We start from the raw sequence: 15,040 nt of genomic DNA, 5'->3' as shown, positions 1-15,040 counted from the left end.
TGTAATTGTGGAAAATACCCACATATAGGATAATGGATAAATCACAGTATGTCTGCTCCATTGAATATTATGTATGCAATGAAAATCAAAGTTTTATGAAATGTTAAGTAATCAGGATGAAATGCTTACAACATAATATTAAGTGAAAAAAGGATACAAAATTGGCTTACATTATGATTACAACTTTGTAAAAAGTCTGCACAGGAGAAAAAACTAAGATTTAATTTTTCTTTTCTTGATACAAAATCTTAAGTAATGTAGTTAAGGTCGTATTTTTTAAAAGTAAAGAAAAACAATACTACCACTGGATCCAAATGCAATGAATTTTAATAAGTATTTTCCCCCAGATTCATCATCTTAAAAACTTTCAGAGATGCTTTCTTTTTTTTTTTTTTTTTTTTTTTTTTTTTTTTTTTTTTTTTTTTTTTTTTTTTTGTCTTTTTGTCTTTTTTGGGCCGCTCCTGCGGCATATGGAGGTTCCCAGGCTAGGGGTCGAATCGGAGCTGTAGCCACCGGCCTACGCCAGAGCCACAGCAACGCAGGATCCGAGCCGCGTCTGCAACCTACACCACAGCTCACGGCAACGCCGGATCGTTAACCCACTGAGCAAGGGCAGGGACCGAACCCGCAACCTCATGGTTCCTAGTCGGATTCGTTAACCACTGCGCCACGACGGGAACTCCCAGAGATGCTTTCTTTTTGTAGTACCATTTCATAAGCATTGGAATGCTGTCTTCAGAATTATGTGTAAGATTACAAATTACAAGTTGGGTGGTTGCTGACCAAAGAGTGACTTAATGACTCAACTTCATAAATTTCTGAATTGTTGTCCTTAAGTGAATAAAATAGGCTTCTGCAGTTACCTGAAAAAAAAAAAACACTTTTTAATCATGTTATGCATAAAATTAGGGGAATATTATTCTGAAAGCACAGTTTTTTTTAATGTTTTTATGTTTAAATTTATTATTTCAGTTTTAACATATTCTCGATGTAGGGTCTGCCTTAGGATTTTGTCATATGTTCTTATTCTGATATGTCTGTTTAGTAGAGCTATCAAATTAGGACAAGCATGTGTTCCTCTAAAATCAATTTACTTCCAGTGTACACACACACACACACACACACACACACACTTTTGTTTCTTTCCTTCCTGGTCAAAATAAACATTTATAGCGATATATTTATAAGCTTATATTTATAAATACAATATTTAAGGTTTATATTTTTAAGCTTGCAATGAGCCAAGCCAGCAGGGGGCGAAATACAATAAGAATAAATTTGACAAGCCATATAGATATTTTTCTTGCTTTAGTGACTGAGCAATAACAAAAAATCCAGCACCGCCACAAAGCAATTGGTATTCTAATTTTAAGTGCTGCAGTCTGCGTATATCTTACAGCGATTGAGTTGTATAGAGACAAAAGCAGGTCTATTTCAGTGCTCCAAGTTAATTTGTCTAGAACATTGCAGAGGCGGGATAAACTGTGATGAACTGCTTTTGTCCCTATCTTCCCCTGATTTGTATAATTCCTCCACTCAAAGAAGGTGGACGCTTCTCTGTGGCTGAGAGGGTGTTTTCTATCCTTGTTTTCTTTGCGTAACTGCTGAGCTTTGCTGTATTGGAATTGTTTTAAATTATTCAAATTGCTGGTGTAGGTTTGGCAAAAGTGAGCAGAATAAGCACTTCGGAAGGGCTCATGATTGCGGGATAGGACCTCGGCCTCATCATTCCCGATGGTAACAATAATCTGTGCAGCCTTGCAGTCTTGTTTTTACAGTGGCCGGAATTCTAACAGAAATTCGTTATAGATGAAAGGGAAAGGTTATAAAAAATGCAAATGATCAAGACTGATGATGGAAAAATGTTACGACCTCTGTTAAAGAAATGCGGGAGTTGATTGATTTCTTTATAGTTTCATCGAATAGTCTCTCGCAGCATCTATGAAAAACGACCACCGTCTCTATCCGTTAGCAAAATCCTCCAATTTTATTTGTTTTTGTTGGTCTCAAAGACGATTTGTCAGTTCGGCGGCTGCTTTTCCTCTTGCTTCTCATTTTGATTTACCTCTTCTTTGTTATACATCAGCTTCCTTTTCTGTCAGCTTAAATTAAAAAGAGGAAGGAACTCTGAACGAAAAAGTCGTTTTTCGGGGCGAAAAGGGCAAGCTGATAAGTGCTCTCCAGCAGATTTTGGTGAAGAAAATAAAGTTCCGTATTTTAAAACCCTCGCAATTTTCCTTGCAGAGCAAGAGACTTAACTCGGTCCTGAGCTGAACGTTGACTTTTAGCCGGCTAAGGAGCACCTGTCCCTCGCCGGGAGCGCAGCCTTAGGAGCGGCGGAGTGCAGGAGGGCGTCTTTCCCCCCACCCACCTCGATGACTCACAAGGAAGTCAAGGAAAAGGGCAGCTTGCCCGCACCCAAAATGGCGGCCGGCGCTCTGCTCGACGGCGCCTGCGCAGGGGTAAGCGTTCTGTGACACTGATTCCCCCCAAGTGTTCTCCCCCCAACCCCCCAGTACCCACCAGCGCCCGGCCCCGACCTAGCCACCTGCGCCCGGAAGTGACGTGTCGGCGGCAGCGGTTCCCCCGCTGCATGATGGGAGAGTGTGTGGAGTGGGCGGGGGGTCTCCGCGGAGGAGGAGGTGGAGGCGGCGGCGGCGGCGGAAGAGGGCGGAGGGTAATGGGATGGGGGTCTCGCGGCAGCGCTGAAACTCCGGGTGGGCGTCCATGGCGCTGCTTCGATGACAGGGCTGTGAGCAGCCTGCCTTCCGCTTTCACCAGCTCCGCGTCGGAATAGCCGGTCCTTCCCCGGGGAGCTAGTTCCTCCCCGGGCCCCTGAGCCATGCCCATCGCAGCCGCCCCGGACGAGCCAGGTAAGCGCCACCGCTCCGCTCCCCCATCGCGCGGGGGAAAGAGGATGGGGAAGCCGGCCCAGCCCGCCGGCTGGACCCTCGCCCGGCCCGGGGGCACCTGCCTGTCGCGGAGCCGGGGGCTGCGGGGACGGTGCCGGCTCTGCGGGCCTGCGGGCTCCGGGCTCGGGCTCTGTCCTTTTCCGCGGCGGGTGCGGGGACGCCGGCGGCGGCGCGGAAGCGCACGGCCCCCTTCTCGCCATCCCGGGCATCGGCCAGGAAAGTGAGAGCCCTTCCCACGTCCCCGGCTGCCGGCGGCTCGCCCTGCCCCTCCACTTCCACCTGCCCTGAGCTCTGCGCCGGCCGCTCCCTCCCGGGAGCTTGTGGAGAAGTTTGGGGCTTTGCTCCGGCTTCCTCCTTCTCCCTCCCCCTCCCTCGTGACAGGTGTAAACACTGCCTGCTTCGCCCAGGCCTGAGGCCGGCCGCGATCAGAGTCTGCTGCTTCGCAGGGTCTCTAAAGCAAGCGGCTTTCGAATCCTCCAACAGGCAGAGGAGACGGCACCCAAACTCATGCATCCCATCCTGAGAGGACCTTTTCTGTTCCTTTCTTGCACTCTTCAAGAAATCGTCTGCGTCCCCTCCCCAGACTGCGTTGGAAAAGTTGGACCATTTTTTTTTTAAGTGCCTAGTTAGGCAGGTGCTACGTCTTGTTTGGACAGGGAACAGAGTATAGGGTGAAGAGTGGTGGGATCCTTTCATCATTAGGAAAGTACTGAGAATGACTAGGTTTTTCTCTTGTTGGTTAATGCGAGTTACAGCTTGGTTTCCTACTGAATACTTCTATTGGGGCCGAAGGAAGGACTAACCCATACGTGGAAACGTTTTACTGGGGGCGGGCGGGTTGGGGGGGCAGATGAAACAAAAGCAGCGGTTCTGTCTCGGAGTTCTCACTTTAGGAGAAGAAAAGTAAAACTTTACTTTTGAACTTAATCTTCCTTTTCACCAGCTACATTTTTCGTTTTTTGGTAGAATAGGAAAAGGAGACAGTTTCATCCTTGATGTTACATTTAATTGCTGCTTAAGCTTACATTTAGCTGGTTAACCTTTTAGGCATAGATATATGGTGAATTCTAAGGGAAACAACTGTTTCAACGCTATCGTGTTGGTATGATCTATAGTTTATATTTTATATGCTTTGTCAATTTAAATGTTGGCTTTTGTAGTAGTCATTTTTAAGTCTTTGCAGAAGAACATGTGTTTAAACAAAATATCTTCTAAATTTTGTTCATGAAGGTATTTGACATGGATTAAAAAATAGACCCTGTGTAAAAATTTAACCCAGTAAATAGCACCTTTTAAATGGTCATTGGGTCGAATTCCTCTTTATGTATCATTAGCTATATTAATTGATCTTCAAAGCGTAGATGCTTTTTATAGCTATCTATAAAATGCAAAGATAAATCTTTAAAAAGCTCTTGAAAGAAATTCATTAAAATTCACTTTATATGTAGAACTTTTAAGTTTTGATGTTTTCTGATCTTTGACCTAGAGACTGTTATAAAAATAACCCTATAATCAAAACAAAGAAAATCTGTCCACAATTGCATTGATGAATTTTGCAGAAATCAGTTGTCTATGAAAATCTTATAATCTAGGTGAATCCTATCTTATGGCATCATTTTAAATTTTAATTTTTTTCTACTTACAATTAAAAACTGGTTCAGAAAAATAGTGAAATTCTTCAAATAATGTTTGATTTTGTGTGAAATCTAACGTGCCTCCTTTAACAGTCTAAGAAGTCTTTGAATAGCATCACATTGAGAGATTATCCCTTCTTTCCCAAGCCTATACTCAAAAACTCATAAAAGGAGGACATTATTCAGGTATTTTTAAACACTCATACATTATTTAAATCAAATGTTTATATTTTAATTTAACGTAACCTACAATTTGTTAATCGAAAAGTATCTTTTTCTCTCTATGCTTAACACTTTCAGTTCCTCTTTAAGTAGGCTTGTGGACCTTTCCAGTCTGAAATTCATAAATATTTCTAGTTTTTACACAACTTTGAAAAGATCTGGTGTTATATGAATTATATATGCAAATCATTTTGGTAATTAATCTTAATATATATATACTTACATATGCATATACAGAATTACAGATTCCTTTGCAACTTTGTATGGTAATTACTAACATTGATATATACACTACTTCCTGTGAGCAAGATTCTTTTCTAAGTAATTTATATGCAATATATTAACTCATTTAATCTTTATATCAACCCTGTAAGGAGGTGGTATTGTCCCCATTTTTGAAAAAGGAAACTGAGGCACAGAGATGTTTGCCTGAGATCAAACTGCTGGTGACAGAGTCAGGATTAATAGGGTTTTTTTTTTTATCATATTTATATACTTTTTATGTAGTTTTTAAAACATGCTAGACTGTACAGTATATTTTGTGGGACTCATGTAATATGTATCAAAAGTATGAAAACATGCATTGGAATGATAAACTCCAAATAAGAGTAAAAATTACCTCTGGAGAATTGGAGAGGGATAAGGGATCTAGGAAGAGCCCATAGTTTTTCACCTGCAACTTTACTGTCCTTAAAATAAATCTTAAGCAGATTTGGTAAAAGGTTAAGATTTAATACAGTCAGGTGGTGTGTACTTGATCACTCATTATGTATATTTTTTCTAAACTTTTGCTGTATGCTTGAAATCACAATAAAAAATTCAGGTTTTTCCTCTAAGAACAAAGTATCACTCTGTCCTTCAACAGTGTGTATTTTAAAAGAGGGCAGGAAGGAGTTATTGTTATTTTGTGTTGATTTCCTTTAAAAATACAAAGAGCTTCTGATTTGAAAATACTTGAATGAAGAACTGCTGCCCTCCCAGGGTTCCTCTGCAGTAACTTCCCTTGCTTGGGTTCTCCTCTGATTGCTGCCAACCATCTCAGTAGCCGGGTATCCCACTCCTAGTTTCTATTTCTGGCTTTAGCCTAGGGTAGGGCTCTAAGTCTGGATTAGACCTATTCCCTGAGAAAGGGAAAAGATCAGAAACTATCTGTGGGGAGAAAACAGGTAAGTAAGGAGTTGGGAAAAGTGAAAAAAAGAGGAAAAATAGGAGATTTAAGGCTCCATCCTATCATTCTTCGGTTACCATCACCCCAGTTCCAGATAACTTAGTAAACCTTGCAGAGATAAATTGCTAATAAATTAAAAAGTTAGCTGTATCTCAAAGCTTAATGTACAAGCACTATTTTGGTGAGTAATTCCCAGAGGAAAATTAAGTAGTTAATTAGAATAAATTCACTACATGTTCTATTTATGTAAATATTTGCAATATGCCATGAGCCATTTCAACTAAATATAACATCATGGTATGCTTTTCATTCATATAGCAAGTACCTATTGAGTGCTCACTATATGTCAGGCCCTGTTCTAGTTGCTGGGGACACTGAAATGAACAAATTTTTTTTTTTTTTTTTTTTTTTTTTTTTGTCTTTTTGCTATTTCTTTGGGCGGCTCCCTCAGCGTATGGAGGTTCCCAGACTAGGGGTCGAATCGGAGCTGTAGCCACTGGCCTACACCAGAGCCACAGCAACGCGGTGTCCGAGCCGTGTCTGCAACCTACACCACAGCTCACAGCAACACCAGATCCTTAACCCACTGAGCAAGGGCAGGGACCGAACCCGCAACCTCATGGTTCCTAGTTAGGTTTGTTAACCACTGCGCCACGACGGGAACTCTGAAATGAACAAATTTTTAAAAAATATAGCGCTCATAAAGCTTGAGTTTTTTGGCATTTGTTTATTGTGTGTGTACATGCATGTTTGTGTTTGGGAATCAGAGGGTTAGAGACGGAGAGGGCACTGTTATAAGGCATCATAGCAATTCTGATGATTTGGCTTTTTACTGTGTGAGATGGGAAACTATTGTAGGGTTTTTGAGTAGAGATTTGACTTGATCTATCTTTTAAAAGGATCTCTCTGGCTGCTGTACAAATAATAGACTATAAGAGTACAAAAGTGGAAGCAGGAAGACTTTATTAGGAGTCGGTGACAGTGATACAGCCAAATGATCATCTTGTGATGGACACAAATGTCAAGTCTGTAGGTAGTGTACCTGAAACTAACATAATATCGTATGTCAACTTTATTTCATAATACTGCAAAAATTGAAAATAAACATGATAGTAGTGGCTTGACTAGTGGTGTCGAGAAGTGGTAGAACACTTCCTTGAATTGGAACCTCTCTCTGATAATTTCTGCATTGCTGAACTCAGAAAACTTAGAGGTACATACTCTCTTCTGAAAAGTCCAGGCCCTCACAGCCTACTTTCCCAGCATACTACCTACTCCCTTCATGTATCCTACATTCTAGCCTAACTCCATAATGTGACTTCCTGCTCTTTGACAGTTGCAGCTTGCTTTATCTTTAGTGCCTGCCATTTCCTCTGTCAGTTAAAAGTCCTTCCCATTTCACATTCTCTTTCATGAGGTTTTTTTCTCATTTTCACTGCTCTTTCCAATCAAATGAGGTCTTTTTCTTAGAATCCTTGTAACCACATTTTACTTCATTTGATGTTTATATTCTGCCTTGCATTAATTGCTTTTACTGTTTTCTTATATTGTTCCTCCTAATTAATTATGTTTCTTTAAGGTTGTGACTCCATTTACTCAGTTCTACCCCTTATAGAATCTAGTAGTATTATTGTATGTAGTAGATGCTCAGTACAGTGTATATATAATTTTAAAAAATAATCTTTTTTGGAGTTCCTGTTGTGGCTCAGCAGCTTAAGAACCTAACATAGTGTCCATGAGGATTCGAGTTTGATACCAGACCTCCCACAGTGGGTTAAGGATCCAGCATCACAAGCTGCAGCATAGGTTGCAGTTGCAGCTCAGATCCTGAGTTGCTGTGGCTGTGGCATAAGCCAGCAGTTGCGGCTCTGACTTGGACCCCTAACCCGGGAACTTCCATATGCCTCAGGTACAGCCTCAAAAAAAAAAAAGAAAAGAAAAGAAAAAAGAAATCTTTTATTATAGAAGCATACAGAAGCATCATAGAAAACAGGCAAGAAAAAAAAAAAAATTCCATTACCCAGAAAGTCCACTGTTAACAATTTAATGCACATCTTTCCACTCTTTTTTTTTTTTTTTTTGTCTTTTTAGGGCCACACCCGAGGCATATGGAGGTTCCCAGGCTAGGGGTCCAATTGGAGCTATAGCCACCGGCCTACACCACAGCTACAGCAACACAGGATCAGAGCCACGTCTGTGACCTGCACCACAGCTCATGGCAACACCGGACTCGTAACCCACTGAGCAAGGCCAGGGATCAAACCCGTGTCCTCACGAATGCTACTCAGGTTCATTAACCACTGAGCCACGACAGGAACCCCTCCACACACTTTTAGTGTATATATATATATATATGCACTTTTTACTGGTATGAAATCTTATCATACAGACTATTCTGTAAGTTGTTTGGTTTTAGTCAATTAGACTCCCCTTCCCATTTCAGGAAATTTTCACCTGAACTAATATTCAAGGCCATATTCAAATTTTTTTCCCAGTTGACCCCCGAATGACCCTTTACAGCTGACTTGCTCAAAGTGACATCCACTTCATATTTTTCTGGTTTTTAAAATTATGAATGTATGATATACTTTTACTATAGAAAATTTGGACAATGTGGGAAGTGTAATGAAAACTGGTATGCCCCTTGATGGCAAAATCCCTCTGTTTTAAAGCCTGGGACAGAGTAACAGCCAATAAATATATATTTAAAGGAATTTAAAGGAATAATGGAAGAAATGTGTCACTGGTAATCACACTACAAAGAGAGAACTGTAAACATTTTAGTTTACATTTACTTTTGGTTTTTTCACTGTGGCTATATGAGTGTCATACACAATATACATATGAATGAATCATACTGTATCTTGGTGAACAAGTTTATAGGTAAATCTTTGATTTTGTCTTTGGTTATTTCTGTAGGACTGAGTCTTAGAAGTGAAATTAATAAATGAAAGGGAAAGTCAATTGCTTTCCAAATAGTTGTAATAAAATCATTCTTTTTTTTTTTAATTTTTTTTTAAGACTTTATTATTTTTTTTTTTTTTTTTTTTTTTTGCCTTTTTGCCTTTTTGCTATTTCTTTGGGCCGCTCCCGCGGCATATGGAGGTTCCCAGGCTAGGGGTCTAATCGGAGCTGTAGCCACCAGCCTACGCCAGAGCCACAGCAACGCGGGATCCGAGCCGCGTCTGCAACCTACACCACAGCTCACGGCAACGCCGGATCCTTAACCCACTGAGCAAGGGCAGGGACCGAACCCGCAACCTCATGGTTCCTAGTCGGATTCGTTAACCACTGCGCCACGACGGGAACTCCAATAAAATCATTCTTACCAGCAATGGTTGAGAGCACCCATCTTCCTATAATCTCTTCAGATGGTCAGTTAATATGCAGTTTTAAAATTGTTCACCTGTATTTTTATTTTGACTTTAGTCTTTTCAGCAGCATGAAATGTTTGCATAATTTAAAAATGTTGAAGAGTTTAAATGTGAGACATATACTTGTTGATAGAGGTTAAAATTGCTTAATGCCATGTTCTTTTTAAGATAACTCTGATAATGTTAGCAAGCTATTTAAGTACAAGAAATAGAATACTATTATCTAGAACTATATTGTATAATACAGAAGCCATTAACCCCATGAAATAAAGCTAGGTCAAAGTAAGATGTGTATTAAGTGTAAAATACACACCAGATTTCAAAAACTGATGTAAAATAATAGATTTTACATTGATTATGTGTTAATAATATTTTGGATACTTTGGGTTAAGTAAAATATTTTAAATCAATTTCACCTCATTTTTAATTGACTAGAGGAAATTTTAAATTGTGTATGTAGCTTTATTGTATTTTGATTGGACAGTGCTGCACTAGAGCATGACAGTGACTTGTTTTTACCTATGGAAAAGAAATACGAAATGACTTCATTGTTCTGGAAAGCAGTTAATAGGTTTCTTAAAATTACTTCCTACATTTAAGCCTGTCGGTGTGTTTTTCATAGTATATGTAGTTTGCACAGTCATTTTCAAATTGAGTTTTTTATTACAGACTATAACTTACTGCAGTTCTTAATGTTCTGAAATATGTGTAGTAGGAGTTAGAGGAGGGTGTCAGGACACTTACTTGATTCCTATTCTAATTAATTGATTCTTCTTCTAAGAATCAAAGCATGTGTGGGCATGTTTTATACAGTATGACTGCAGGTGCAAAGGCCCCGTGGCGCAAAAGAATGTTGTCTGGCTTTCAGAAACTGAAAGATGGTCTAGTTTAGAGTATTGAAAACAATGAGGGACAGTGGTTAATGAATCTGACTAGGAACCACGAGGTTTTGGGTTCAATCCCTGGCCTTGCTCAGTGGGTTAAGGATCCAGTATTGCCTGTGAGCTGTGGTGTAGGTTGCAGACGAGGCTCGGGTCCTGCATTGCTGTGGCTGTGGGGTAGGCCGGCGGCTATAGCTCTGATTAGACCCCTAGCCTGGGAACCTCCATATGCCGCACGAGAGGCCCTACAAAAGGCAAAAAGACAAAAAAAGAAAAAGAAAAGAAAACAATGAGGGAAGGGAGGAGGAGTCTGTGATTGGAGAGATGGGAATGACTTAGACTTTATCAAAAATTTTTTTAGGCGTTCTTGTGTGGCTCAGCAGATTAAGTATCTGGTGTTTGTCACTGCAATGGCTCAGGTCACTACTGTGGCACAGATTTGATCCCTGACCCAGGAACTTCTGCCTGCCGTGGGTATGGCCAAAAAAAGAAAGAAAAAAAAAAGATTTAAAAAAATCTTTATCACAAGAAAGGAATTGATGTGATGAGATAGATTTTTTTAAAAAGATTACTTGGGTTGGGCATGATTGAATACTAATCAGGGAGACGGGCCACTTCAGATAATGGCAGACCAGAATGGAGTCAGGGGAGTTGGAAAAAGGTACAGGTATTCCACAGTTGAGGGATTTATGAGATAAAAATCATTCTTTACAGATAGTGGTGGGTGGGGAGCTTTGTCAAAGATGGCTCTGAAGTTTCTGGCCTAGTGACTGTGTAGGTGGAGGGGCCATCTCCCCTATTAGCCCTGAGTGAGGCTTGGGAAGAAAAGCTTGAGTTCTGTTCTTGTTAAGCCCAGTTTCAGGTCTGAGGAATTCAAGTGGGGCAGTCTATAGACAATTGACTTGTTTGGACTGGAGTTTAGGTTTGAGAGCTGGACTGCAAGGAAAAATTTAGGAATCCTAGGATGTGCTAATTAAAGCCTTAGGTGAATGAGATTGTTTAGGGGCTAGAGTTGAGTAAGATCAGAGCCTCGATAAAATCTGGAAAATTTTTTGCTGTTAATTTGAATATGTTTAATACTTTCAATAAAATTTCATTTTGTTTTGAAGCCTACTCATAAAAATGAAAGTAAGGAGTAAGTGGGATCAAATAAGTTAAATATTCTGTTTGACTTATATGTATTCAAGTAGATAATCTAGCATAATTTCTGATTATTTGGAAACATACCTTTTTCCTGCAATAGAAAACAAACCAGGATTCCCTAACATCAAACAGGCTGAGAATAATTATGAATAAGTATTGGTATCTTTGGATAGATCTAAGGAAAAATTATGTAATTATCTCCATATATACTGAAGAGACATTTTTAAAACCTGTTTCTAATTTTTTTTAACAAAACAACTTAAAATGAGGATTATTGGATAAGTCTATAATATGATAAAACATATATACCTCAAACCAAAAATCAGTATCTTAATTAAGGGGGAACATTAGATGCCTACTATCACCACTACTACTAGTTCTGGTATTAGAGGCATTAGCCAGGATAATCAATAAGGAAACACAGAGGCATAAGAATTGGAAAGGAAAAGGTCAGACTACCCCAATGTACTTATATATAATATGATTGCATATTATACAAGGACTAAGAGCTTTCAAATTTTATAAGCATTACTCAGCAGTTAGAAAATAAAATGAGCAGGGGGAAAAAAAGCTAAAATACTTAACAGTAAACCTAAAAATAAATGTAAAAACCCTACATTACCAAGTTTAGATTTTATGGGTTTTTTTTTTCTGTTTTTGCCCCCAAATAATTTTTTTTTCCATTGTACAGCATGGGGACCAAGTTACACATACATGTGTACATACTTTTTCTTCCCATTGTTGTGTTGCAATGTAGATTTTATGTTAAATAAAATTAACAATCCTATGTTTAGGTAATAGAAATCATTCATAAGTCGCATCTTCTTCTTCTTGATTTTTTAAAGATTTTTATTTTTTCCATTATAGTTGGTTTACAGTGTTCTATCAATTTCTACTGTACAGCAAAATGACAAGTCACACATATACATTCTTTTTCTCATGTTGTCCTCCATCATGTTGCATTATAAGTGACTAGATGTAGTTCCCTGTGCTATACAGCAGGATCTCATTGCTTATCCACTCCAAATGCAATAGTTTGCATCCACCAACCCCAAACTCCCAGTCCATCCCACTCCCTCCCCCTCAGCAGCCACAAGTCTGTTCTCCAGGTCCATGAGTTTCTTTTCTGTGGAAAGATTCATTTGTGCCGAGCATTAGATTCCAGACATAAGTGATATCATATGGTATTTGTCTTTCTCTTTCATACTCACTTCATTTAGTATGAGTTTCTAGTTCCATCAATGTTGCTGCAAATGTCATTATTTTGTTCTTTTTATGGCTGAGTAGTACTCCATTGTGTATATACACCACATCTTCTTAATCCATTCATCTGTCAGTGGACATTTAGATTGTTTCCATGACTTGGCTCTTGTGAATAGTGCTGCAATGAACATACTAGTGCATGTATCTTTTTCAAGAGGAAAGTTTTGCCCAAGAGTAGGATTGTGGGATCATGTGGTAGTTCTATATATTTAGTTTTCTGAGGTACTGCTGTACTGTTTTCTATAGTTGTACCAATTTACATTTCCACCAACAGTGTAAGAGGGTATCCTTTTCTTCCCACCCTCTCCAGCATTTGTTATTTGTGGCCTTATTAATGATGGCCATTCTGACAGGTGTGAGATGGTACTTCATAGTGGTTTTGATTTGTGTTTCTCTAATAATTAGTGATGTTGAGCATTTTTTCATATGTCTGTTGGCCATCTGTATATCCTCTTTGGAGAAATGTCTCTTTAGGTCTTTTGCCCATTTTTCAGTTGGGTTGTTGGTTTTTTTGCTGTTGAGTTGTATAAGTTGTTTGCATATTTTAGAGATTGAGCTCTTGTCAGTTGCATCGTTTGAAACTATTTTCTCCCATTCCGTAGGTTGTCTTTTTGTTTTTTCTTTAATAGTTTTCTTTACTATGCAAAAGTTTGTCAGTTTGATTAGGTCCCATTGGTTTATTTTTGCTTTTATTTCTGTTGTCTCAGAAGTCTGACCTAAGAAAACATTTGTATGATTGATGTCAGAAAATGTTTTGCTTTTGTTCTCTTGTAGGAGTTTGATGGTGTCTTGTCTTACATTTAAATCTTTAAGCCATTTTGAGTTTATTTTTTATGCATGGTGTGAGGGTGTGTTCCAGTTTCATTAATTTGCATGCAGCTGTCCAGTTTTCCCAGCACCACTTGCTGGAAAGACTGTCTTTTTTCCATTTTATATTCTTACTCCTTTGTCAAAGATTAATTGAACATAGGTGTCTGGGTTTATTTCTGGTTTCTCTATTCTGTTCCATTGGTCTGTCTGTCTGTTTTGGTACCAGTACCATACTGTCTTGATTACTGTGGCTTTGTAATATTGCCTGAGGTCTGGGAGAGTTAGGCCTCCTGCTTGATTTTTGTTCCTCAGGATTGCTTTGGCAATTTTCAGTCTTTTATGGGTCTGTATAAATTTTTGGATTCTTTATTTTAGTTCTTTGAAAAATGTCCTGGGTAATTTGATGGGGATTGCATTGAATCTGTAGATTGCTTTGGGTGGTATGTCCATTTTTATGATATTAATTCTTCCAGCCCAGGAGCATGGAATATCTTTTCATTTCTTTGAATCCTCTTTAATTTCCTTGATTAATGTTTTATATCTTTCACCTCTTTGGTCAGGTTTATTCCTGGGTTTTTAATTTTGGGGGGTGTGATTTCAAAAGGTATGTTGTATTTTTGTATTCCTTTTCTAATATTTCGTTGTTAGTATGCAGAAATGCAACCGATTTCTGAACGTTAGTCTTGTGTCCTGCTACTTTGCTAAATTTGATCAGTTCACATAGTTTTTGTGTGGAGTCCGTAGGGTTTTCTACATATAATATGACATCTGCATAGAGTGACAATTTTACCTCATCTCTTTCACTTGGGATACCTTTTATTTCTTTTGTTTGTCTGATCGCTGTGACTAGGACTTCCAATACTATGTTGAATAAAAGTAGTGAGAGTGGGCAACCTTGTCTTGTTCCAGATTTTAGTGGGAAAGCTTTCAGCATTTCTCCATTGAGTGTTATATTTGCTGTGGGTTTGTCATAAATGGCTTTTATATGTTAAGGTATGTTCCCTCTATCCCCGCTTTGGTAAGAGTTTTTAATCATGAATGGATGTAGGACTTTGTCAAATGCTTTTTCTGCATTTGTTGAGATGATCATGTGGTTTTTAACTTTTCTTTTGTTAATGTGGTGTATGGTGTTGATTGATTGGTGTATATTGAACCATCCTTGTGAATCTGGGATGAATCCCACTTGATCATGGTGTATGGTCTTTTTTATATGTTGTTGGATTTGATTGGTTAAAATTTTGTCAAGAATTTTTGCTTCTGTATTCATCAAAGATATTGGCCTATAATTTTCTTTTTTGATAGTATCTTTGTCTGGTTTTGGTATTAGGGTCATGGTGGCTTCATAGAATGTCTTTGGGAGTGTTCCTTCTTCAACCTACTGGATAATTTTAACGTCTTTAAATGCTAAGTTTTTCAAAGCAAGACTTCTGGGAGTAGGATCTTTAATATTTGCATACATCTTAATGAGACCATAGTTTTTTAAATGGATGAAGTGAATAATGTTTCTGCCTCATCCACTCTCCCAAGTGGGCATTTTTTTCCACTTCTTAGTCGTTGCCTATGTTTTGCAGTATTATTTTCTTCTTTGCTGTGGTTTATCGTCTTACATCGTAACTGTTTATCATGTGAATGC

General features: G+C 38.9%; 2 protein-coding genes across 4 annotated transcripts in view; one reads left to right on the top strand and one right to left on the bottom strand.

Moving 5' to 3' along the window:
- Positions 1 to 309: 309 nt before the first annotated feature.
- Positions 310 to 5,534, bottom strand: LOC146404766 (uncharacterized). The gene is made up of 5 exons (XM_085020121.1): positions 5,523 to 5,534; positions 2,524 to 3,363; positions 1,873 to 2,102; positions 693 to 863; positions 310 to 380 (listed from the first exon to the last, which is right to left on the bottom strand). The coding sequence occupies exons 1-3, from the start codon at positions 5,532 to 5,534 to the stop codon at positions 2,076 to 2,078; spliced, it is 879 nt and encodes a 292-aa protein (XP_084876247.1). The 3' UTR covers positions 310 to 380; positions 693 to 863; positions 1,873 to 2,075.
- AFTPH (aftiphilin) overlaps positions 2,609 to 15,040 on the top strand; it is a 69,943-nt gene continuing 57,511 nt past the window's right edge. For all 3 annotated transcript variants that reach the window (XR_302431.4, XM_003481200.5, XM_003481201.5), the window contains exon 1: positions 2,609 to 2,873. The gene's annotated coding sequence lies outside the window, so the exon portion shown is untranslated. The remainder of the gene's footprint in view (positions 2,874 to 15,040) is intronic.

The sequence above is a fragment of the Sus scrofa genome, chromosome 3 (genome assembly GCF_054392235.1).
Source record: "Sus scrofa isolate SSC_HxYL_T2T_F1_AM1 chromosome 3, Sscrofa_HxYL_maternal_Yorkshire_Landrace_v2.0, whole genome shotgun sequence".
NCBI lineage: Eukaryota > Metazoa > Chordata > Mammalia > Artiodactyla > Suidae > Sus > Sus scrofa.
This window is presented reverse-complemented; position numbering and strand designations above follow the sequence as displayed.